The sequence below is a fragment of the Anopheles merus genome, chromosome 2L (assembly GCF_017562075.2).
Source record: "Anopheles merus strain MAF chromosome 2L, AmerM5.1, whole genome shotgun sequence".
Taxonomy (NCBI): domain Eukaryota; kingdom Metazoa; phylum Arthropoda; class Insecta; order Diptera; family Culicidae; genus Anopheles; species Anopheles merus.
In genome coordinates, this window is record NC_054083.1 from 51,909,650 (window position 1) to 51,931,929 (window position 22,280).

Consider the following 22,280-nt stretch of genomic DNA (forward strand, 5'->3'; position numbering starts at 1 on the left):
TGTTTTTTACACGCTCGCACTATGCTGAAAGCATCCGAAAAGAGCTTTATTTTACACATGAGCAGAAGCACATTACCGATTACGATTGAATTAATTTAATATTTCTACACTTTCTCTTTCTGTTTAAATAATGTCCCTCTAGCTATGATAAATTACTAAACGATACCGTGAACTGCTCCCCAAACTGGTTTATTTTTCGTGATCGTATCTAACCGATCACTATCAGGAGCTTCTGCTCATTTGCAATCAACGTTTGCGGCTAACCTAAAATATAAAGGATAAACAACTGTGTATGAGAAAAAACTTTAAATGGAAAAGCGATTTTATCGTCATACTTACTTACTAAATCAACATTTATCACAGATCTTTTCCGGTGGTCTATCTGGTGCTCTCATCGATTTTTTTCCAATTTCCCTTCATTGACGCTAGCCAGCAGCGAACGAACTGATGGGAATTATCGTCCTTGTCGTCCAATCAATAGAACCCAATCTGTAAGAAAAAAAACCTCATCAAAAGAGCTTAAGATAAATGGAGAGCATTCAAAAACGACAATACAGGTATTTCCAGGGGTTCTCATAGTTGTGGGACACTTCCTTGATTCTTTCTTATGGGAAGTGATCTTCATATGATGGAAATTGGAATCTATGGCTCCCTTTTTAGACAGGCTTCTTGGAAATTCCTATTGGATTTGTTTAACAAGATTGCTATAGAGTCCACTTCGCGGTACATCAAGTTCATTTGACGTAAGAAACAGTCAATAAAGTGCCCCAAAGCTATGAGAACTCCTGAAAAACCCTGTAAGTATCGATCAGTGATTGATTCTAATTGTTTGCTACTTACATCTATACATGATCCGTACAAGATCCTTTCAGTCAACCAATTGTGCCAAACGACTCCTCAAAAGGGAGAGACTGTCTGTGTTTGTCTTCTATCCACAGGACGATCCCCCATCTTGTCAGTTTATATACACCCCCCAGCACCGCTTTCCTTTACAAGTAACACATATCTTTCAATTAATAAACAAATATCACATCTTTTGGATGCCCTCCAATCGCGGAGCATCACCGGTCACTAGCGGACCAATCGAAGGGGTGTGTGGGACTACACGCGTGGACGCTACTATACCACACCTACACACCTCAATTCGGCGTGCAGGACGCCATATGGTCCTTCAGCTTGTTCTTGTGCCGAAACTGCTTGCCACAGATTGCGCACGGGTGCAGCTGCACCGGCTTCATGCACACGTTCGTGAGGTGTATCTTGAGGTTGCGATGGTTTTTAAACGTTTTCCCGCACGTCTCACAATCCACCGCCTGCTGCTCGACGTGCATATGCTTGATGTGCTGGCGGAGGATGTACTTGTCGCCCATCACCTGCCCACAGGTCGGGCACGGCACGGAGGTCGAGATGCGCAGGCTTTTATCGTGCTCCTGCATATGCTTGTGCAGGCGGAACCGAATTTTGAACGTTTTCGGACAATGCTCACACACAAACCGGTCCATGTGCACCGAACGCCGATGATCCTCGATCGTGTACTTTGTGAAGCTGTAAAGAACAAAAAAAAAACCCCCCCGACAAAAACCTTCTATACTGTTCCATCAAAGCAGACTGTGGGCGCGGGCTACTTACGATTTTCCGCACTGCTCGCACGTGACATCCTTTTCGCCGTGCATTTTCTTCATGTGCACCACGAGCCGCTTCTTGAACGGGAACTTGCTGCCGCACTGATCGCAGCTAAACTGTCGCTCCTCGTGCTTGTTCTGCATGTGCTCCTTCATGTTCTGGAACACCTCGCCGCACACCTCGCACCGATACTTGTCCGGGTTCTGGTGCATGTCCATGTGCTGCACCAGCGTCACCTTCGTGCGCAGCTTCATCTCGCACACCGGACACTGGACGAAGATTTTGTAATGGCCGTGCAGTTCCTTCGTGTGCCGCAGCAGCTCGCCCCAGGTCGCGTACTCTATCAGCGGTTCGCCCACCATCATCCGCTTGTTGTCGCACACCTCGCACACGATGCGCTTGTAGAACTGCAGGATGTTCTTGTCCTCCTCCGGGTCGGCCGGAAACCGACCGCCCGCCTTCCGTTTCGCCAGCTGCTCTTCGGCATCGCGTTTGGGAGCGCGGGACTTATTGCGGGATCGGGACGGTCGTTGCCTTTTCCTGCCCTCATCCGCACGGGACGATACGCTTCCTCCTTCTCCATCCGAATCACTTTCGCTCTTGATCTCCTCGTTCGGTAGCATTTTGTCGCTTCCACCGCAACTGGCATCGCCATCTTCCGTTAGATCAAACTCCTCCTCCTCGTCGTCCAGGTCCTCCAGCTCGTCGTCGCCGTCCAGCGGTTCGCCCTTTATCTCCAGAAACTCCGTATTGTACGTCGGACTGGCAGGGGACGGGCTCGCCGCTTGCTCACTGTCGACGAGACTGTCCACACGCAGCTTGTCCGTGTGCCGTTCGTGCCGCTGCTCAATGCTGACGTAGAAGCTGTGAAACGAGTCCAAGCTTGTCCAACAGGTCCGGCAGATCCATTGGCATTCGTCCGTGGGAGTGACCTGAAACAGTGTAACCAGTGAAACCTTTTTCCCATTTCTGTTCATTCGTGCGAATGACCCGCCCCCGTTGCACTACCTCAAACCAAAGATGCATGGCAATGACGGTGGCAATGTTCTTTCCCACATTTTCCTCGGCAAAGATGTTCAAATATTCTGACTCGCTGAAGGAGAAACACGCTGTACACTTGCGCGTGCTGTCCTCCATCGCACACGCATCCGTTTCACCAGACATTGGAGCGGAGATTTTGTGGATTTTCGTGCAGCTTGCGGAGTTTCTAAACAAAACACTGAACTGATTGGCAGTTTTGTTTGTACAACGGAGGAGGGAGGGGAAAGAAATGGGGGAGACTCGCATTTGACAATTGACGGCTCCGCTGTTGTTGATACATCAAGGCTATGTCGACATACTACGTCGACTAAAGGTGCAAATAGAGGCACTGATGAATGTGAAATTTAGGATTTTTGGTTCAGTTTGTTAGCGTAGAAAGCTAAAATAAAAGATTTTGTCCATCTAACGAGCGGACATTTAAATTATTAAATGGAAAAATTATCATATATTAGCAAACCCCCATTTTTCACTTAAATATTGCCTCTTTCTGCTGCTCACAACGTAACACGTTTTGCAGAGCAAATTTTGGCCGCACAAAAAGGTCCCGTTTTTAGCTTAGTGAATGTGCTTACGTTTATTTTTCAATCTTATTTTGTATTTGTCTTCGGATATAAAAGAATCATGCTGACTGGCACACACGGTGGTCGGTCGAAGTTTAAATTGTTACAATCCATTGCCATTCATTCGTCCACTTTCAATCGAATCTTTACCGTATCCCCACAATCACATGTTTTTTTAAAGTCACTCCGCAAGGACCTGCCTCACAATGCCACGCTTTTGTCCCATACCCAACTACGGCAATTCATTCAATTTGAAGCGTACACCCTCCTTGCGCTGCTGCTGCATCTCCAACCATCGCTCGTAGTGTGCGTTTTTCCGATGATGATACAGATGCGTATCCTGGCGGAATGTTTCCGGACAGAAGGAGCACATGTACAACGGTTTACCCGTGTGCGTCGACATGTGCTCCTTCAGCTTGTTCTTGCGCCGAAACTCCTTCCCACAGATGGTGCACGGGTAGAGGCGGGTCGGTTCCATGCACACGTTCGTCATGTGCACCGACAGGTTGCGCTTGCATTTGAACGTTTTCCCACACGTTTCACAGCTGACCGCCGGCTGGACCGTGTGCATCAGCTTGATGTGTCTGGTCAGGATGTACTTGTCGCGCATCACCTGCCCACAGATCGTGCACGGTACGGAGGTGGAGTTGCGCAAGCTTTCATCGTGCTCCTCCATGTGCTGCAGCAGCCGGAAGCGACTGTTGAACGTTTTCGGACAGTGTTCACAGACAAACCGCGCCGAATGGACGGACCGTTTGTGATCTTCTATCGTGTACTTTGTGAAGCTGAAAGAAAAAACCGCACAAACATTTAAAAGACAATTTACGCAAAAGGCCACGAGCGTACTTACGGCTTCTGGCACTGATCACAAATGATGTCCTTTTCCACGTGCATCTTTTTCATATGCACGGTAAGTCTCTTCTTGAACGGGAACTTTTTCCCACAAACGTCGCAACAGAACTGCCGCTCCTGGTGCTTGTTCTGGATGTGCTCCTTCATGTTCTGGTGCTTCTCGCCGCACAGTTCGCACCGATACTTTTCCGGATTTTCGTGCCAATCCATGTGCTGCAGCAGCGTTTGCTTCGTGCGCATCTTCATCTCGCACACCGGACACTTTACGTACACCTTGTCGTGCTTGTGTACCTCCTTCGTGTGGCGCAGCAGCGCTCGCCAGGTGCCGAAGTCGATCTGCGGTTCACCCACCAGCATGCGCTGAATGTCGCACACCTCGCACACGATCCGTTTGTAGAAGTTGTGCAAACTTTCATCCTCCTCCTTCTGGGCGGCCACTTTACTTTGCTTCGTCTCGGTGTCGCTCGTTTGTGGCCGTTTCGGGTTCCTCTCCCGCTTCGGCTTCCTCCTATCCGGCGAGGACGAGTCTGACCTGCTGCCCTGCGGCACTGCAGAGTCTTCATCCGACGATGGGGTCGTCGGATCGAGATCGATCGGTGGATCTTCACATTTTACGAACGCACAGTGCAGCGGCTTCTCATCGGAACCGTTGGAATTTTCCTGCTCAAACACGTCCGTCTGTTCGAATGGTTCTACCTTCACCTCGAAAAATTCCGTCCTATAGCTCGGCTCTAAGCTGTCGCAAACGACAGTGACCTCTTCCTGCTGTTTGTCGCCAATTGCCTGTAGGTCATACTCATGCTGCTGCCTGGCTACCTCTATTTCACAGTAATATTTGTGAAATTCATGCAACGCACTCCAGCATTTGCTGCATATCGAGGCATCTTCCACTGTCGGTGTAATCTGGTGGAAAAAGAATGGGAAAGATGATTACAAAACACTCTCCTAACAGTGCAACTGGCCATATTCACCTCAAACCCCAAATGTTTCGCTACGATCCCAGCAATATGGCTGTTTTCCTCTGCGAAAATTGCCTTTCGATCGCTGTCCGCTTTGGAGAAGCAAACTTCGCATCTTGTGACCGAGGCCATTGCCTACTCCTCCTGCGCTCCGTTTCGATGTTGCTGTTTGGAGTTAAACACCTTCTGAGAACAACTCAGCAAGACATGATCGTCCTGATGACGGTCAGGCAATCCCGCTCCGGAACGAATGTCTAGCACATTCTTGATAAACCGAAATGGTAAATTAACTCAACATATTTGCTACAAATTGGCTACGTTTCGAATAAAAAGGACACAATTGCAATGTTTTCGTCTGGGGAGTTGGTACACAGAAAACACGGAAATTTGATATCGATTTGACAGTTCACCGCCGTGGCTCCGATATGGTTGATCCATCAGGTACCGACGATTTCGGATGACGTTTGAAATGAACGTTAACTGCTACAGTTACATTTCAATCGAGTTTCAACTCGTGTACCATTTGCTGATGGGAAAAGAGTTGTGATTTGCTGGCAAAATTCTCCAAACAATGCTGACACATGTACACCACACGGTCCTTATGGCTAGCCGCATGTTCGTTTAGTTTGCCAATTGTTTTAAAGCGCTTACGAAAGCGCGTCGAACACACGTGCTGGGTGCTGGGACACGTTCGCTCCACGTGGGAGTTTAATGTTGCTTTGCTGCGGAATGATTTTCTACAGCGTTCACATTTAAATGATTCACATGAAGTAAGGTGTTTTCGTTTATAACGCTGCTGCCGCTGCTGCTGCTGCTCGATGCAAAATCCTGTCGGCTCTTCAGCGTGCTGCGCCTTGTGCTTGTTTACCATCGCTACCGTGCGATAAGTCCTGCCGCACAGTTCGCACACATACTCCGATCCACCGTGCATTGCACGCATATGGGTCTTGATGAAATATTTACTATACCTAAAAAGAAATAGAAATATCATTGAGTTACCGCTACGAATCAACAAACTTAATGTTCGCAAAACCTACAACTTGTGGCACACACCACACTCTACGTCCTTCGGTGCGTGTGCAATCTTCAAATGTACCATCAACCGGTTGCGCAACGAGAAGCGTTTGCCACATTTCGGACACTCTAGGCGCTTGGTATGATGTTTGACCTTGTGATGAAACGCCAGATCCTGATGAACCTCCCCACAGATGGAACAACAAAACGCATCCGGATTACGGTGCATGGCGATGTGCTGTAGTAGTCGAGAGCGGAAGTACAGCCGCCTGGTGCACAGCGGACACGTTAGACTGGGTCGGCTGATGCGATGAACCTTCTGCTGATGTCGTTTCAGAAGGGCGAAGCTTTGATACTGCACCTCCATACGATCCGTTTCGCAGATCGTACAAATCAAAGGGCCATAGAAATCAATTATCTCACGCTCTTCCGCCTCATCTTCCGGGGAACTTTCTGTACTGTACATTTGGGTGTCGGTTGCATGTATCGGTCCACTTGTCGCATTATCGAGCTGCTCCGTTTCATACGCTACATCCGGTACTTCCAGCTCAGCTGTGTCGTCGCAGCCAGCTTCATGCACGGTGACGATTTCATCACGCTCTTCCTCATCGGAACTGTCCGGCTGGGGTTGATGCAACTCTTCTACAGAGAGGTAAAATCGTTCGAAGCTTTCCAAAGTACTCCAACAGTTCACACATATCTGTGGATGCTCGATACCGTCCAACATCTGCTAAAACACAAATAATCGCAGTTAGTTCAGGAACCATCCCGACTCCTCCAACGCTCCCGCGTACTCACCACACAGGGCAGATGTTTCGAAATGATGGGCAGTATTACCGACTCGCTATCATGAATATCTAAATATTCCGTGCCTTTGGTAGAATAACAAACCTCACACACCGTAGCCATGCTGGTAGACCGAACCGAATTCCAATTGTTACTGCGATGAAGCCCTGTTTTGTTTACATTTGTGTTTTTCTTTTCTTTTTTGTTGATTTCCACACGACATGTTTATAGAAGGCCTTGGTTCAGTTCTTCACCTTTTCTTGGAATTCGGATCTACGATTTTGGTGGAAAATGTGCATAGTAATCAGCACAGATCGAGCACAATCCTACGTAAGCGATTTATTATTTTACTGTATTACTACTCTTATCATAACAACGCACACGCGCGTGCATTCGGTTCAGGTAGAGGGCATATCCGTGATGCGGTTAACCTTAAACCGTACACCCTCCTTGCGCTTCCGCTGCATCTCCAGCCACTGCTCGTAGTGCGCCTGCTTCCGGTGCGTGTACAGCTGCGTCTCGAAGCTGAACGTCTTCGGACAGTACGGACACTGGTACAGCACACTCTTCGTGTGCGTCGTCATGTGTTCGGTCAGCTTAATCTTCTTCTTAAACTGCTTCGCACAGATCGGACACGGGAACGAACGCTCCGTGCACACGTTGGCCAGGTGTGCGTTGAGATTGTGCTTCGACTTGAACACCTTCCCGCACGTGCCGCAGCTAGCGGGCGGATGTTCCGTGTGCATGCGCTTGATGTGCGTCTGCAGCGTGTACTTGTCCCGCAGCACCACGCCACACTTTTCGCAGGTGGCGGAAACCGTCTTCCGCAATCCCTCCACGTGCTCCTCCATGTGTTGCGTGAGGGCGAGACGCGACTTGAACGTGCGCGGACAGTGTTCGCAGATGTAGCGCGATTCGTGAACTGCCCGCTTGTGGTCCTCGATCGTGTATCTGCTGAAGCTGTAGGAGAAAAAGGGGGAAAAAGAGCAATCAGTAGAATGTAGGACTTGCCAACGGTGCATCCGTAAAACAGCCACCTTTTCTGACACTGGTCACAGACGACATCTTTGGAGGTGTGCATTTTCTTCACGTGCGCCGTAAGCCGAGCCTTGAACGGGAACCGCTTGCCACACTCCTCGCAGCAGTACGTGCGCTCCTGGTGCTTGTTCTTCATGTGCTCCGCCATGTTCTGGTGCACCTCCTCGCACACCACGCACCGGAACCGGTCCGGGTTCTGATGCATGTCCCGATGCTCGAGCAGCTTCGCCCGATAGCGGAACTTTTTGTCGCACATCGGACACTTGATGCGCGTAGCGCCGACCTGCTCGTGCACCTTTCGCATGTGCTTGTTCAGCTCCCGCAGATTGCTGTACTCGATCGACGGTTCGCCGGCCAGCATCCGCTCCGCATCACATATCTCGCACACCAGCCGCTTGTAAAACTCCAGTATCTCCTTATCCACCTTGGGCTCTTTCTTCACGCTTGTCGATGCTTTCCCGCCGCGCTTCACCCGATCCGGCAGCGAGGAATCGTCACTATCGTCGGAGGACAACGAGTTCGTATCGTCATCCGCCAGGCGTTCCTCATCGTCCAACTCCATCGACTGGCTGGGCAACAGCTTGTCACACTCGTCACTGTCCGGAAGTGGTTCTCTCTCCTGCTCCTCCTCCTCCTCCTCCTCCTCCTCCTCCTCCTTTATCGTTACATTCGCATCTTCACCCAGCGGTTCGTACTTTATGTCGACAAATTCCATTCCATAAACGACTCCCTCCACGCGCTGTTCGACCGGGTCAGCTTCCTTCCGGTCAGGGGGCCGCAGATCCGCTTTGCTGGTGTGCTGCTCGCTTACCATCCGGTAGAACTCATCGAACTCCTTCAATCTACTCCAGCAGCGTTCGCAGACGAGTGTTAGGGTGATGTTCATGTCGAGATACTGTGTTACCATGGCTAACACATCTTTCCCAGTGAAGATGGGATCCGATCTGCCGAAGCAAACACTTTCCCAGCGCAGGCACACATCGCACCGTGGATGATCCCGTGGAGAGTTGGCACCGACCCTGGAGCTATTTTCCACCTTCACTGACGCCATGGCGAAAACGGGCTGCAAGAGGAATGTCCTCCTTTGTCGTTTTATTTATGTTCACAGTCACAGTAACATCCGGTTACCTGGCGATATCTATTGCAGCGAGAAAATGCAAACAATTTCCCCCAAATCGGGAGGGAGGGATTTGTTGTGGTTGGCAAATGTCATATCAGCTGTCACATCGTAGCAAGCGGTGCAGGGGAAAGTACGAGAAAAAAACGATGCATTTTCACTGCATCGGAATTTCCCGATTTTCCCCATGCCACAATTCATTTGGTTAATAATGCACAAAATTCAGTTGTATAAGGAACATAATTAAATATATTTCTGAACAAAAATATGAACAAATATGTCCACTACTGCTACTACTACCGCTCTACCATTGCAATTGCTTAGGGAATTCCCCCCTGTCGAAAGAGGGATTTTTTTTAGTTTATTTTGCCCTTAAAAAAGATTACATTTCACCGAAACTCGCATCGCTATGGGGAAAAAGGTCACCCGATCACCATCGCTCGCCGATCGACGCCCGCACGATCCCGTTCGTCGCCCGATCCGCGTACACGCCAACGCGCCAACGCGCCGTGACGCAACACGTGGGCGTCCGGCAGGGAAAAACTGCAATTTCAAAACTCAGTACCTTCTTCTCTGTGCATGCCGAAAATAGAATCTGGATTCTCACCGGTCCAGCAGCTATGCGTGCGGATGAATGCCGTCTCTTTGTTCTGAGTCATCATCTTCTGTTGCGAAAGGGATTTTCTTTTTTTGTTTTGGGAACATCACACCACGCTCTCATGCCTCGAGCCGCCTATGCATGACCATCGGACAGTGTAATGGCAGTTATTATTTATTACACACACTCAAATGAGTTTTATCATTAAATCAATGCTTAGGTTTTTGGAAACAAAATTGCGCACCGCAGTACAGCATTTAAACACCTCGCTGCCAATTTCTTTACTTATGCTCTAGTGTTCTGCAACAGAACCAGGTCGACAAGTATGAAAACCGTTTACGGACAAAAAAGGGAAGGAGGGTGTGGGCAACTGTGTGTTGTAGTTGGTTCGGATTTTGTTTAAAAAAAAAAAAGGAATTATTTTATTCACCAAAAAGGAAATCGCCACGCTTTTCCGATGCAATCCATCGGCGCCGGATCGATGCGTTGCGCATTCTTCTTTGTCTCTTTCTCTCTCTATCTTCCTCTCTTCCTTCGCTCTATCTGTTTCTTTTTCGCTTTCCTTCAGACAACCGATGCACCGTGCTTGGTTAAACGTTGGCGGATTGTTTTCGTGTTTATTTCTTCATCACATTGTCATAATTCGAGTCAAGGATGTGTGGCGCTGCTTTTCTCCTTTTTTTCTCTTTCCGCCCACTCGCAGCTAAATCGCACAATCGCTCTATCTCACTCTGCTTCCCTCTTTGCTCCCCATTCATATGTGTTCTCTTCCTCCCTCCCGCTTAAGCTATCATCAAAGATGTTTGCCTTGGTACATTGATGTTTGCCTTGGCAACGCACAATTTTCAAGTCATAGAAGGGACGCGCGTTAGGGTCCTTTAGAATCAGACACACGATCAGTTTACATTTAAATCGACATCGAACGAACGGCGGTGTGTCACAGTTTATACACAATCTAATTGCTCGGCGTGTTTGTTTGTTTGTTTGGGGGGGGGGGGGGGGGGGGGTTCCTACCGGATAGGGCGAAGCTACCGCCAGAAAGCTTCAACCTTTTTATCCACTGGAAAGGACAGTAAATCTTCCAATGGGTGTGTTTGTGTGTGAGGGTGTGTAATATGCCATGGAAAAATAAGAAGCTGGCCTCTCTCTCTCTCTCTCCCCATCTCTCTATCGTACCAGCAGATGTATGTAATAATGATGAGAAACAGTGCCAGAGTTCCAAACTTGACGACCTAATTAAATAATTGTTTACTAGTTGATCTTGCTGCTCTCCCTTCCTCTCCCTCTGTGCTTCTGTTCTGCCCTCTTTTGATTGGATGTCCTCCTGGAGGACAGTAACGGGTGTGTGTGTGTGTGTATGTGTGTGTATGTGTGTGGCATTATTATCCGTCTGTTTTCTTACGTTTCCTATGCTTCCGGGGCAGTCACTTCTGTCCGTGTTGTCTCTCTCCGCTCTACGCTCTTGATTGATGAGGCTCTCTCTGGATGATTAGTAACGATTCATTGATCCTTCCGTTTTTGTCCACCAATTGTCTATAGTTTTACGTGCGCGCTTTTTGTCCTGCCACCACCATCACCGGGGCCCGGACGACGACGACGACGACAAAACTTCCGATAAGGATCCAATAGTATGTGCACCACCAAAAGGCTGCTTTGGGACTGTTTGTGTGTCTGCACGACACGCGAGTGAGTGGTCACGCTTCCTCTATTCGTAATCACTGACGCACAGATCGTCGTCGGACATGCTGTCCCCGTCGTTTACAGCCCGGCCCGATGGGCGCAGCTGGCGCATTCGGCGCTTCTTACCGTTCTGCCTAATACTATTGATTTTGTGTATTGCTTTGGTGTTGTTACGCGTGCGGACGTCTGCGTCGTCGCCGAACGTCTCGAGCTCATCGTCCGGCTGCTCCTCCTCGGGCTGCTGCATTATCGGTTCGTCGGCCGTGCCGTTCCAGTACGTGAGGCCCTCCTCCGCTTCCGCCAGCGCGCCCTCGCGGTCCTCCTCGATCAGATGGTCGACATCGTGCGGGTCAAAGTCCGGCGGTGGTTGCTGCTTCGCCATCGCCTGCTTTTCGATCGGCGTCCGCTTCTTGCGAAACTCGTACACTAGCGGGAATATTTGCTCAATTGCCGCTTGCACAAAGGCCACACTAGCCGCTGGCGTCCGGCCGGAAATCACATTTTAAAGCGAGAAGAGAGAGAGAGAGAGAGAAAGAGAGAGCGTAAACAAAAAGGGAATTCAATAACCACTCAAAAAGACGAATGTTGTACGTTCAATGCAAAAGAATTCACGAACGCTTAATTACTCTCCGAAACCGATGTCCCATTTCTCACCCTGAACCCAGCCCACTCTCAATACACCTACCGGTGACGGTAATGCTTCCGGTTGAGAATATTTTCAGGGTCGCTTTCGGCGAATACAGCTTGTAGGTGACGCCCGGGTGCAGCTCCGGCTCGTAGCTGGCATCCTTTTTGTACTTCTCCGAGAAGTTGACAATCATGATGCCGAACGGCATGCTGCAGGTGCCGAGCACATTCACGATACGAAAGTTCCTAAATCTAACATTAAACCCTAACTTCTGAAGGCAACGTGAGTAGCGTCGTGCCGCTATTTTTGCCTGCGAAACAAAAGAACAGATAAAAACCCACATTAGGCAGAGGCAAAGAAAGAGGGAAAGTGTTTGGGGATGCTACCAACCTGATGCTCTGACGTAGCACCGGTGCAAGTGATTTTTCCGGACGACCAAATCGAAGCAGTCGTGTAGGGGCGGCGCAGCTTCATCGTTACCATCCCGTGCTCCCTCCGGAACTCGACATTGTGCCCGTGGCGGGCGATGTCGTGCAGATTCAGATGACAGCGTACGCTGAACGAGCAGACCACGTTGTTGATCACGATGTCAATCTCCGGCTGCTCCTCCTGCGGTTCATTGTCCGGGCTCGTTTCTTTGGTTTCCAGCGACAGCTCGGTATCAGCGCCCGTCGGATCCGATTCGGTGGGAGTGTTCGTCGTGATCGTGGTGCTGTTGTTGGTTGTGGTGCCGCTGCTACTGCTGCTGCTGCTGCTGGTGGTGGTGGTGCTACTGCTGCTGGAGGTGATGATGGTGGTGGTATTACTGGCCAGGATGATGCTGCTGCTGTTGCCTGCGGTGGTGGTGGTGGTTGTCAAGCTGGTACTGTCACCGATCTTAGCGCCTGCCTTCTTTTCGCCGATTGCTCCGTCGCCTACTGGTGATGCGTTCGATAAAACCGACAGCTGCTGTTGGTGGTTGGTGGTCGTTGTTGTCGCGAACATCAAGGAACTGTGATTAATCATTCCGCCTGCGATGGACTGGTGGTACTGGTGGTCGCTCGGAAGCGATATCACGGTGCTAGTGCTGCCCTTCGCAAGCCTAACAACACCGGAAGTGCTCGACTGCTGCTGCTGCTGCTGCTGCTGCTGTTGCGGATGTTGCCGTAGATGGAGCCCGTTCGCAACGCTCACCACCTCATTATGTCCGGTGGCCGAATTCACACCGAGTACCGTGGCTTTGCCACCAACACTAATTCCGTTGCGAAAAGCCGTGCCAGAACCGGCAGTGTTGATGTTGGTGCTACTGCTGCTACTAGTCCCACTGATACCATTGGGCGCACTGGAGGTGCTAATGGCGTTGCTGATGAAGGAGCTGGTACCCACCATTCGCGATACGGACTGGTTTGTGTGTGTGTGTGTGTGTTTGTGTCTGTGTATGTGTGTATGGATGTGATTGTTTGGTGTGGTGTTCTCTGCACACGACTCACAGTTAAGGCACACGCTGCATTCCGAGGCACGGCTAACTAACTCCTCATAAGCTCATTCTGCGCGCACGGCTGCGTTCGGTGTGGTCAATGAATTGCACTCTATTTTTATCAAGTTCACATCGAGTCTGGCGACGGGGTCGGCGAAAACTGCTCCCATGCGGCAAATATCGCACGCTTCCTGTCCGCCCACTGGCCGTGTGCGATAGTGCGCTCGCTGCTGCAGGTCTTGCGCCACCGCTACGCTAGGAAATCGCACTTTAAATACCGTTTTTCGCGAATCTTTTCGGAGCGAGGCGTCGAACGTTGTTGTCGATTTGTTGTTTATGATCGAGACAATAGTTTTTTCCTTCTTTTTCTGTCGTTCGCCATTGGACAGGAGGCGACTGTCAGTAGGCTGTGACAGGTCTGTGCACAGTGAGCGCCCCCCCATCACATGGACACCTTGTCGGTCCGATCATCTGTTGGATTTTGGATGGAACATTCCACCACTGAAAACCATTCATCGATTTACGAAAATTAAATTCAGTTCACCCGGTTTTCGGTGAGTTTTTTTCTAGTTGCAATATCTTTTACTGAATTTATCACATTTCTTGATTGAACAGGCTGAACACAGCAGTAAGCTTAACTAAAAGACGTAAATTAGTTATAACTTTTTTATGTTTAACTTCCACGTACACAGTTAAAATATGTTAATAAATAAGCTTACCACACACAATCACGTAAATGCTTGATACAAACAGATTCGTCCTAATTTGTTACAATATCATAAACCGCAATTGCCCTAATACGCTCCCACTATCCATCTTTCGTCGACTTTTGCTAATATTTCCGACACAGCTGTCGGAGTGTGCGACGATCGACGTATCGCCATGTCCTTTTTCGTCCCGTGTCCCTTTCTTTTACGGGTGTCCTTCTAGCATGATCTAATCCTTTGTATACGCATATCGATGCATCATAGCAAAAAAAAAAAATATCCCACTCATAATCGAATTGGCTCAAAATGGCTCAAGTAATGCAAATAAGCCGTATCCTTGCTACAATTATGAATTTGCATCCTGAAGGGGTTTTTTACGCATTACAACTACCCTACTCCTCGCCCCGTTTTTTCATCCAACCCTCCCTCTCTCTCTCTCTGTTCTCACTACTTGCACCCAACGCACTTGCCACTAATGCACGCTCTGCTAAATAGTTAAGCCGCTAAAACAAAAAATATTTTATTTTATGTTCTTTTTTCCCACTTTAGGAGCCCCCGTCGTTATCAGCATAATTAACTTTTCCTCTTATCGTAGTGCCGGGCGGGAGCGATTTCCGTACCGCACGCACAGTTCCTATGTAGTAGCCCGTGCTTTACAAACACGCCTCAATAGTGCATTGTTACGTTGGATTTGCCTTTAGCCTTTTCACAATATATAGGCCTTCGGCATCCTCGCATCCTCCCCCCCCCCCTTCAGCTCTCGCTTTCATCCCTCCCTACCTTCCCTCCGTCCTTCACATGCGTATAATAATGTTGCTGTAGTGTTTTCAATCCCTAAACGTACATACTATATGCTACATAATAATATTATTATGTTAATTCGATCGCGTTCGGAGCGCGCGCGCGTGCATCATCATCGTCGTCTCCTCTGCCTCTACCTCTGCCGCTTAGTCGGCGCCGCGTGGGTGAATCGTCATGTGTTGTTTCAACTTTGTCCGCTTCTTAAACTGCTTGCCGCAGGTCGTGCAGCCAAAGAGCCGGGTCGTGCACACGTTCGCGGTGTGCGTGTTGAGACTGTGCTTCGATTTGAACGTCTTGCCGCACGTGTTGCACGTCGCCGGCGTCTGCTCCGCGTGGATGCGCTTCATGTGGGCCTTCAGGTTGTACTCGTCCTTCAGGACGGAGTTGCACAGGGAGCAGCTGACGGTCGCGGCAGAGCTCGGCTGTTGCTGCGGTAGCGGTTGCGGCAGTGGCAGCGGTTGTTGCTGCTGCGGCTGCTGCTGCTCCCCGTTGTTGTGCCCCTCCATGTGTCGTTCGAGCGAGACGCGCGTCTTGAACGTTTTCGGGCAGTTTTCACAGATGAACGTCCCACCGTGGCCGTGGACCGTTTTCTTGTGTTTCTCGATGCTGAACTTTGTAAATCTGCAAACGGAACGAACGAAAGCGAAAGCGATTAGAAACGAAGCGGGCAGGAATTATTCCCTGTGCTACTTACGGTTTGTTACATTCCTCACAGATAATGTCCTTCTTCATGTGCACCTTGGCCATGTGGGCAGTGAGTCGGTTCTTGAAAGGAAACCGCTTGCCGCACTCCTCGCAAGCAAACTCCCACTCCTGGTGCTTGTTCTGCATGTGCTCCTCCAGGTTCTGATGCACCTCCTGGCACACGCCGCACCGGAACCGCTCCGGATTCTCGTGCATATCCTTATGCTCGACCAGCTTGACGCGCGAGCGAAACTTTTTCGCGCACAGCTGACACTTGACCGTGCCCGACTCCAGCCCATGCACCGTCCGCATGTGCTGGTTCAGCTGCTTCAGCGACCGGTACTCCTCCTCCTGGGTCGTTGCTGCTGCTGCTGCTTCCGGCTGGCCCGCTCCCGCGGCAACACCGCCCGGGTCACCGCCGGGGCCGGCCACCGCGACAGCCACAGCGACCTTTTCCGGATCGCAAATCTCACATATGATGGGTTTGTAGAAATCGAATATTTCTCTATCTAGCGTCTGCTTCTGCTCCTCGGTCAGCTCGGGCCCCGGCTCGCCGCCCGGGTTGCCCGACTTGCCGGAATCTTCCTCCAGCAGCGCGTTTGGCTGGTGCATGCGCTTGTGCTCGAGCAGCTTCGGGCGCGTACGGATCTTCTTCTCACACAGTGGACACTTTACCGTACCGGCCTGCTGCCCGTGCACCAGTCGCATGTGGTGGTTTAGCTCCTTCACCGTCGCGTACAGCATCGCGCTGGCCTGTGGACCGGTCCCGGCAGCAGCACTGGCCGCCGTGTCGCACACATCGCAGCTGATGCGCTTGTAAAACTCCAGTATCTCCTTGTCCATCTGCTCGGACTGTAGCTTCTCCGCGTCGTCCTCGGACGTGGCGTCCTGCCGCTGGTGCACGCTCTTGTGCTCCAGCAGCTTCCCCCGCGTGCGGAACATCTTGCCACACTGCGGACAGCTGACCCGGCCCGTCTCCTCCCCGTGCATCAGCTTCATATGCTGGTTCAGCTCCTTCATCGTGCCGTACTCGATGCGTTCCTCGCACACGTCACAGACCAGCTTGTAAAAGTCGATAATCTCATCGTCCATCTCTTGGTTGCGGCGCTTCCGGCTGCTCGGCGTGTTGCCCGTGACCGGCCGGATTCGACTGCTTTCCGGTTCCGTATCGTTGTGCTGCGACGTGTACACCGACGGACACTCTGCCGCTGTACCGTTGCCCCCGACAGCCGTTACTCCGGATCCGCCGGATGGTAGCATTCCGTTCACTTCGTGCTTTATCCCATAATCCGGAACATCGGACAGCAACGGCACGGGCCCGTCCACCAGCGGCGACGGGTCAAACTTTTGCTCGCCTCCATGATGACCGTTCTGATTGACGCCTTCCGCCGCCGCCGCCGCCGCCGCCGCCTGCTCAGCATTGTATTGTACCTGCTCCTGCATAGGCGGCTCTTGCTTCGGTTGCAGTACTGCTGCCGCTGCTGCGGCCTGCCGTTCCTGGTGGACGTTCTGCACCATCAAGTAGAACCGGTTAAACTCGTACACCGCGTACCCGCAGTCCCGGCAGACGTAGTGTTTGCCCGCCTCCTGCGTGAACTGTAGCCCGACGTGCTTCCACACCAGATACGGCATCTCCTTCGGGTCGTCCTCCCGCGGCATGAACATGTCGAAGCAGATCTGCTCCGCCCGGAGCGTGAGACACAGTCCGCATTCCTTTTGATTGATGACATCGTAAACACTGTTCGGTGGTGGTGGTGCTGCTGCTGCCGAGGCTGGCGGCAGTGGTGGTGGTGGCGGTGCTGCTGCTGCTGCTGCTGCTGGTGGTGGTGCTACAGCCGCCGCTGCATCCATCGCTCTCCGGGTGCTGCTCCGCTACGGAACGGTTCCGCGGGACGACGGGAGAAACACGGGGTGGGCGTAAAAGCTTTTCCACTCACACACACACACACGCACACAGGCACACATGTACGCACACTCGCACTCACGCACGCACACAGTTTTTCATCGCGAGCGCCCGCTGACGTTTACATTCTTCGCACTTTTGGACACTTTTCCAGGCCCTGCTTCGCATCCAAGTAGCTGCAAAATGGTCGCCGTCGGTTCGCCCGCACACTTTTGCTGCCAATTTCCCGACACTTTTCGCTGTTTCTGCTGCTGCACAAAAAGGAAACCAAAGGTGTTGGTGGTAGTAGTAGTACGGGAGCGTCTTGACGTTTTGCCAAGTTGTGTAAAATATAAACAGCCAGGTAGGCAGAGTGACCAGAAATACCGATTTCTCTGTATTCCTATCGACTCACAGCTGCAAGCCCCCTAAAACTACCGATTTTTCATTTAGGGCGGTGGCAACGCTGATCCGATGCGATTTTATACAAGGTTCATGGAAGGTTTTGTTCCACGGAAGCGCCTTTGTTTACATTTTTCCGAAAAATTGCCAAGCTTTATCGATCGGCGATGGACGTTGGTTCTAGCGACCTTGGCTAGAATGTCAGCGGCCAGGGCTTTTGCCTTCGTTCGGTGTGCCTCTGTGCCAAATTGAGACGGAATAATTCAAACCGTTGGTGAAGCTTCACGCTCAATTAAGGGATTATTTTCAACAAAATATTTGCATTTCTATTTTCTATCGATTTTCTATGGATTCCCATACTGATAGCCACTAACTTTCATTCTTTCATTTCTTCTGCAGCAATACCACCGTTCGGTACAGGAAATCGCACTTTGCGGAACGTTATGTATTTTCGTTTTATTTTCTCGTTATCAACCTACACACTACACATTTAACCTCGACGTCCCGTTACTGACCGCCTCAAATCCCCCTGCCCCCTTCGCCACCCGTTCAGCTTTCCCCGTGCATCCTCCTGATGCCCTGCGCAAGTCGAAGCTTCTCCGCCGCCATCTCACGGTACGCCTGTACGGCCAGGTTCAGCTGCACCTTCTTCGTGGCCTGTCCGTTCACAAACTGCTCTATGATTGACAGGTACTGTTCGTCCTGCTTCAACTCGTCGACCGACTTTTCGGCCGCATCAAACAAGCTGGGCATTTGCGTTTGGAGTGCAATCTGCTTCACGCCCTCGTCGACCGGCATACCGTGCAGCGTGGAGTACAGCACGATCAGCTCAATTCCGTTGCGCAGATAGTCCTGTTTGATCATGTCCAGCAGCAGATCGTCGATCAGCCTGTGCCAGGCAAGGAAGAACACAAACGGACCAAAGTGGCGCGTCGACCGCAGTGCGTCGAACGATCGGCTTTCGTTGATGTGCTGGTACACTTTGGCCGTGATGTGGTGGTAGTCCTTCTCGTACGGCTCGAACTGTACGCAGGCCCGATCCAGCACGAACTCGTACTTGCCCTCCTCGAGCAGACGCTGCAGATGCTCGTCCTCGAACATCGGTGGCTGGTGGATGGAGCGACCGGTAAGCGGGAAGTAGATCTGGTTCAAACGCTTGCGCATCTCGTACGGCGCCTCCTGCAGCGTGCCGTCCGGATGGCGCACCACGATCGAGCGCTGACTGTTCTTCAACCCGTACGTGATGTCGGTAAAGACGAACTTCGAGGTGGAAAGTGATTTGAGCGCGCCGTCCTTCGATATGACACGGCAACTGTCCTGCTGTTCCTGCACGACCGGTGGCATCTGCAGCATCTGTTGGGCCTGCTCGATCGAATGGAGCAGCTCGCGTCGCAGCTGCTCGTCGGTCATGAACCGATACTCGACCGTGTTATCTTTGACCGAGCGCTTCCGGAACACCTTGTCCAGTTCCAGCCGCGTAATGGACTTGAGCAGCTGCTGCACATCGTCGCGCAGGAATGCAGGTGCCGGATCTTTGTCTGCAAAGGTAGCGAGCAATGAGTTGGATAGTTTTCGTGGCAAAGCGCACACACGACGGCCGGTACCAACACTCACCGTAGCTAAGGAAAGGTTCACTGTTGGACTGGGCTGTGGAGCTGAGCGAGCGACACAGGGTCGGATTGGTGTGAGAAACTGTACTGCTTCGCCTGGCCAAACCACCGATCAGGCGGAGATCTTTAAACAGCTTCCACATCCTGTTAGTTGGAGCAGACTCTGTGGAAAGTATTGTATAATTTGTAGCACGTTTGTTTGGAGTCGGCAAATTTACACTGCGAAGAAAAACATCACCGAACGAAACGTCAAACAATGGGTGAGCTGCTGTCCACACGAAGCCAAATTGGTTTGTTATTTCGGTGTACAATTTTTAAAAAGAATTTGTTGATTATTTTGCCTATAAATAATACGCAAAATTAATTTCTCATAGAATTCTATATTCATGATAAAATTGTGAACAAGAAAAATTAAATTATGCTGCACTGTGGGACGGTCCACCAGTCTGACAGCAGAACGCGTTGACAGTTGAAAGACCGTTCCTTCACCGCGTTTTGGACCGCCCCTCCAGGTAGGCAGCAGCACTGCCCCGATAGCTGCCCGTTTCTCGCTGGTGCTAATCCGCGCTTCATCGGATGATTCGAGTGCAGAAAACGCTCAAGAGGTGAACACACATATTTTGCGTCAATTACTTCGCCCGCGGAAGGTCAGCCCATACAAAGTGTGTGTGAGAGAGTGCGTGCGTTTGAGTGTGTGTATCTGTGCGCATCGTAGACGGGTCGGTATGATAGGACAGATCTAAGCAAGGAACTTTGCTTGACCCCAATACAAGAATCATAATCATAGTGTGCCGCATTGCTCATTCTACCAAAAACGCACGACCCCACCCCCCAACAAACATGTCTCAGTCCAAGTTGAAGCAAGTGTTTAGCTACCAATCGTGGGTACACGCGGTATCCGGATCGGCGGTAAGTGAGCGCATCGCAAGCTGGTGTCCAACCAGCCCAGATGAACCTGTCCCGCTGAACGAGTTTTCTCTCCTTCCAGGGTAGCGTGATTGCGATGTCAGCCTTCTATCCACTGGACACCGTACGCAGTCGTCTGCAGTGTAAGTGCATAGATCTAAGTAGGCCTTCCGTTAGTTGCAATTACGTAAATTCAACTGCTGCTGGACCGCTTCTCGTCCAGTCACCACCGTTTGCTGGAGCAGCCAGAGAGGCAAAGGTCATCTAGCAGGGAGGTTTCCCGTATCGACTGCTTATCGTTTTTGGTACCCAACCTTAGCTAACCTGTGTGATAGTGATAAGCCAGACGTTAAATCCCATTCGCGCTGTTGCTATCCAATCTCTTTCGTCGCTCCCACACGTTCACGCGTTCCCTTTAATGAACTACCAATTGGATAATTTGTTTCAAATTTTCACATCCTTCCAGTGGAAGAACCCGAACGGCGCATAGCGCTCAGCACGTGGCGCGTCCTCCGCAGCCTGATCGACGAGGAGGGCTTCGAAACGCTGTACCGCGGCCTGGTCCCCGTGCTCGAGAGCCTCTGCATCTCCAACTTTGTCTACTTCTACACCTTCCACAGTCTGAAGGCACTGCGGGGAGGGGGCGGTCAATCCGCCTTCGGAGATCTGCTGCTCGGATCACTGGCCGGTGTAGTGAACGTACTAACCACAACACCATGCTGGGTAGTTAACACACGACTAAAGATGAAAGGGCTCGGCCAGCAGCACGGCAAACGGGCAAACGGTCCAGTCGCCTCCGGCAGCGACGTACAGTACGACGGTTTGCTCGACGGTCTACAGTACATTGCCCGGACGGAGGGCGTACGGGGGCTGTGGGCTGGCGCAGTACCATCCCTCATGCTCGTCATCAATCCCGCCATCCAGTTCATGGTGTACGAGTCGCTCAAGCGTCGCCTGACCGCAGCTGGAAACGCCAAATCATCACCCTCCGCCATCACGTTCTTCAGCATAGGCGCGGTCGCAAAGATGATCGCCACCGTGCTGACCTACCCGCTGCAGCTGGTACAAACGAAACTGCGCCACGGGAACACGGACCGCAGTCTGAACCTACCGCCCAACGTCGACACCGTGCAGATGCTGCTGATCATCCTGAAGCGCCAGGGCGTTGCTGGACTGTTCCGTGGGCTGGAAGCGAAGCTGCTGCAAACCGTGCTTACGGCAGCCCTTATGTTTATGGCGTACGAAAAGATTGCCCGGTTTGTCACGTCCCTGCTGCTGACGAAGGGTGGCGTCACTGCGGTACGACACTGAGGTGGGGTGGGGGGGTTTGAGAACCAAAATTTTCCAAAACGGCTCTACCAAACAGTCGCTGTTTGTGACTCTCTGTCTGTCTCTCTCTCTCTCTCTCTATCTGCATCCTTTTATTTTCGGGTGGCTATTGGTGGCATGCTTGGCAGGGAATGAACCGAAAACCATCGGTTTATCCGTGCCGCACCTAGTCTAGTCTTGGACGAACAAAGTTTTATTTAACGGTTTAATTGTATGTTTCTACCATTGGCCCTTCTACTATGTTCGACTACTACTGTGATGATGATGATAATGATGATAATAGTAATCGACCCTTACCGGACATTCCCCTCACGCATGACTATTATTATTACTATTTAAAACCAACATATAGTTAATTGTATTACCAATTGTGTCGCGAACTTTTGGTTTGTTTTAGTCCATCATCATTTTGGGGTCATTGTTTTCGGGTCCATCAGCTTTAATTGATTTCCAAATGGGATAATGGGGATATTGGGGGAAAACAGGTGGCTTAAAGGATGTGGTAAAATTAGTTTTCCATTTTGACTACGTTTAAATTTACGTGTGCTTAGCGAATAAGGCACCGCCACCAGGTGCCAGAGGTGCAAGTGGAAAGAGGTGAAAAGAA

The 22,280-nt window shown here is 50.8% G+C and overlaps 8 protein-coding genes across 11 annotated transcripts; 1 reads left to right on the forward strand and 7 right to left on the reverse strand.

Annotated features, from left to right (window-relative positions):
* Positions 1–7: 7 nt before the first annotated feature.
* Positions 8–2,872, reverse strand: LOC121593491 (transcription factor grauzone-like). Of its 3 annotated transcripts, XM_041915859.1 has the most exons (6): positions 2,632–2,872; positions 1,630–2,555; positions 1,139–1,545; positions 841–987; positions 340–489; positions 8–264 (listed from the first exon to the last, which is right to left on the reverse strand). In XM_041915859.1, exons 1-3 carry the CDS (start codon positions 2,785–2,787, stop codon positions 1,140–1,142), a joined length of 1,488 nt encoding a protein of 495 aa, XP_041771793.1. In that variant the 5' UTR covers positions 2,788–2,872; the 3' UTR covers positions 8–264; positions 340–489; positions 841–987; position 1,139. The 3 variants fall into 3 exon arrangements, with proteins under 3 accessions (XP_041771793.1, XP_041771794.1, XP_041771792.1); XM_041915860.1 differs by having other exon boundaries at positions 344–489; positions 841–1,545; XM_041915858.1 differs by having other exon boundaries at positions 340–505; positions 841–1,545.
* A 341-nt stretch (positions 2,873–3,213) lies between these two features.
* Positions 3,214–5,440, reverse strand: LOC121593490 (zinc finger protein 567-like). The gene is made up of 3 exons (XM_041915857.1): positions 5,048–5,440; positions 4,075–4,979; positions 3,214–4,009 (listed from the first exon to the last, which is right to left on the reverse strand). The coding sequence occupies exons 1-3, from the start codon at positions 5,165–5,167 to the stop codon at positions 3,457–3,459; spliced, it is 1,578 nt and encodes a 525-aa protein (XP_041771791.1). The 5' UTR covers positions 5,168–5,440; the 3' UTR covers positions 3,214–3,456.
* Positions 5,441–5,528: 88 nt separating this feature from the next.
* Positions 5,529–7,060, reverse strand: LOC121593492 (zinc finger protein 14-like). The gene is made up of 3 exons (XM_041915862.1): positions 6,848–7,060; positions 6,073–6,776; positions 5,529–6,003 (listed from the first exon to the last, which is right to left on the reverse strand). The coding sequence occupies exons 1-3, from the start codon at positions 6,956–6,958 to the stop codon at positions 5,532–5,534; spliced, it is 1,287 nt and encodes a 428-aa protein (XP_041771796.1). The 5' UTR covers positions 6,959–7,060; the 3' UTR covers positions 5,529–5,531.
* A 99-nt stretch (positions 7,061–7,159) lies between these two features.
* On the reverse strand, positions 7,160–9,080 carry LOC121594078 (zinc finger and SCAN domain-containing protein 12-like). 2 transcript variants are annotated; one of them, XM_041917005.1, is made up of 3 exons: positions 9,002–9,049; positions 7,873–8,936; positions 7,160–7,795 (listed from the first exon to the last, which is right to left on the reverse strand). In XM_041917005.1, the coding sequence occupies exons 2-3, from the start codon at positions 8,922–8,924 to the stop codon at positions 7,234–7,236; spliced, it is 1,614 nt and encodes a 537-aa protein (XP_041772939.1). In that variant the 5' UTR covers positions 8,925–8,936; positions 9,002–9,049; the 3' UTR covers positions 7,160–7,233. The 2 variants fall into 2 exon arrangements, with proteins under 2 accessions (XP_041772939.1, XP_041772938.1); XM_041917004.1 differs by having other exon boundaries at positions 7,873–9,080.
* A 1,098-nt stretch (positions 9,081–10,178) lies between these two features.
* LOC121594846 (TATA-box-binding protein-like) lies at positions 10,179–13,764 on the reverse strand. The gene is made up of 3 exons (XM_041918566.1): positions 12,287–13,764; positions 11,954–12,206; positions 10,179–11,745 (listed from the first exon to the last, which is right to left on the reverse strand). The coding sequence occupies exons 1-3, from the start codon at positions 13,262–13,264 to the stop codon at positions 11,294–11,296; spliced, it is 1,683 nt and encodes a 560-aa protein (XP_041774500.1). The 5' UTR covers positions 13,265–13,764; the 3' UTR covers positions 10,179–11,293.
* A 790-nt stretch (positions 13,765–14,554) lies between these two features.
* Positions 14,555–17,779, reverse strand: LOC121594845 (zinc finger protein 43-like). Its single transcript, XM_041918565.1, has 2 exons — positions 15,555–17,779; positions 14,555–15,481 (listed from the first exon to the last, which is right to left on the reverse strand). Exons 1-2 carry the CDS (start codon positions 17,393–17,395, stop codon positions 15,007–15,009), a joined length of 2,316 nt encoding a protein of 771 aa, XP_041774499.1. The 5' UTR covers positions 17,396–17,779; the 3' UTR covers positions 14,555–15,006.
* A 490-nt stretch (positions 17,780–18,269) lies between these two features.
* On the reverse strand, positions 18,270–19,682 carry LOC121594847 (28S ribosomal protein S22, mitochondrial). The gene is made up of 2 exons (XM_041918568.1): positions 19,443–19,682; positions 18,270–19,366 (listed from the first exon to the last, which is right to left on the reverse strand). The coding sequence occupies exons 1-2, from the start codon at positions 19,579–19,581 to the stop codon at positions 18,378–18,380; spliced, it is 1,128 nt and encodes a 375-aa protein (XP_041774502.1). The 5' UTR covers positions 19,582–19,682; the 3' UTR covers positions 18,270–18,377.
* A 43-nt stretch (positions 19,683–19,725) lies between these two features.
* On the forward strand, positions 19,726–21,974 carry LOC121594848 (peroxisomal membrane protein PMP34). Its single transcript, XM_041918569.1, has 3 exons — positions 19,726–20,347; positions 20,427–20,487; positions 20,811–21,974. Exons 1-3 carry the CDS (start codon positions 20,279–20,281, stop codon positions 21,653–21,655), a joined length of 975 nt encoding a protein of 324 aa, XP_041774503.1. The 5' UTR covers positions 19,726–20,278; the 3' UTR covers positions 21,656–21,974.
* Positions 21,975–22,280: the final 306 nt, after the last annotated feature.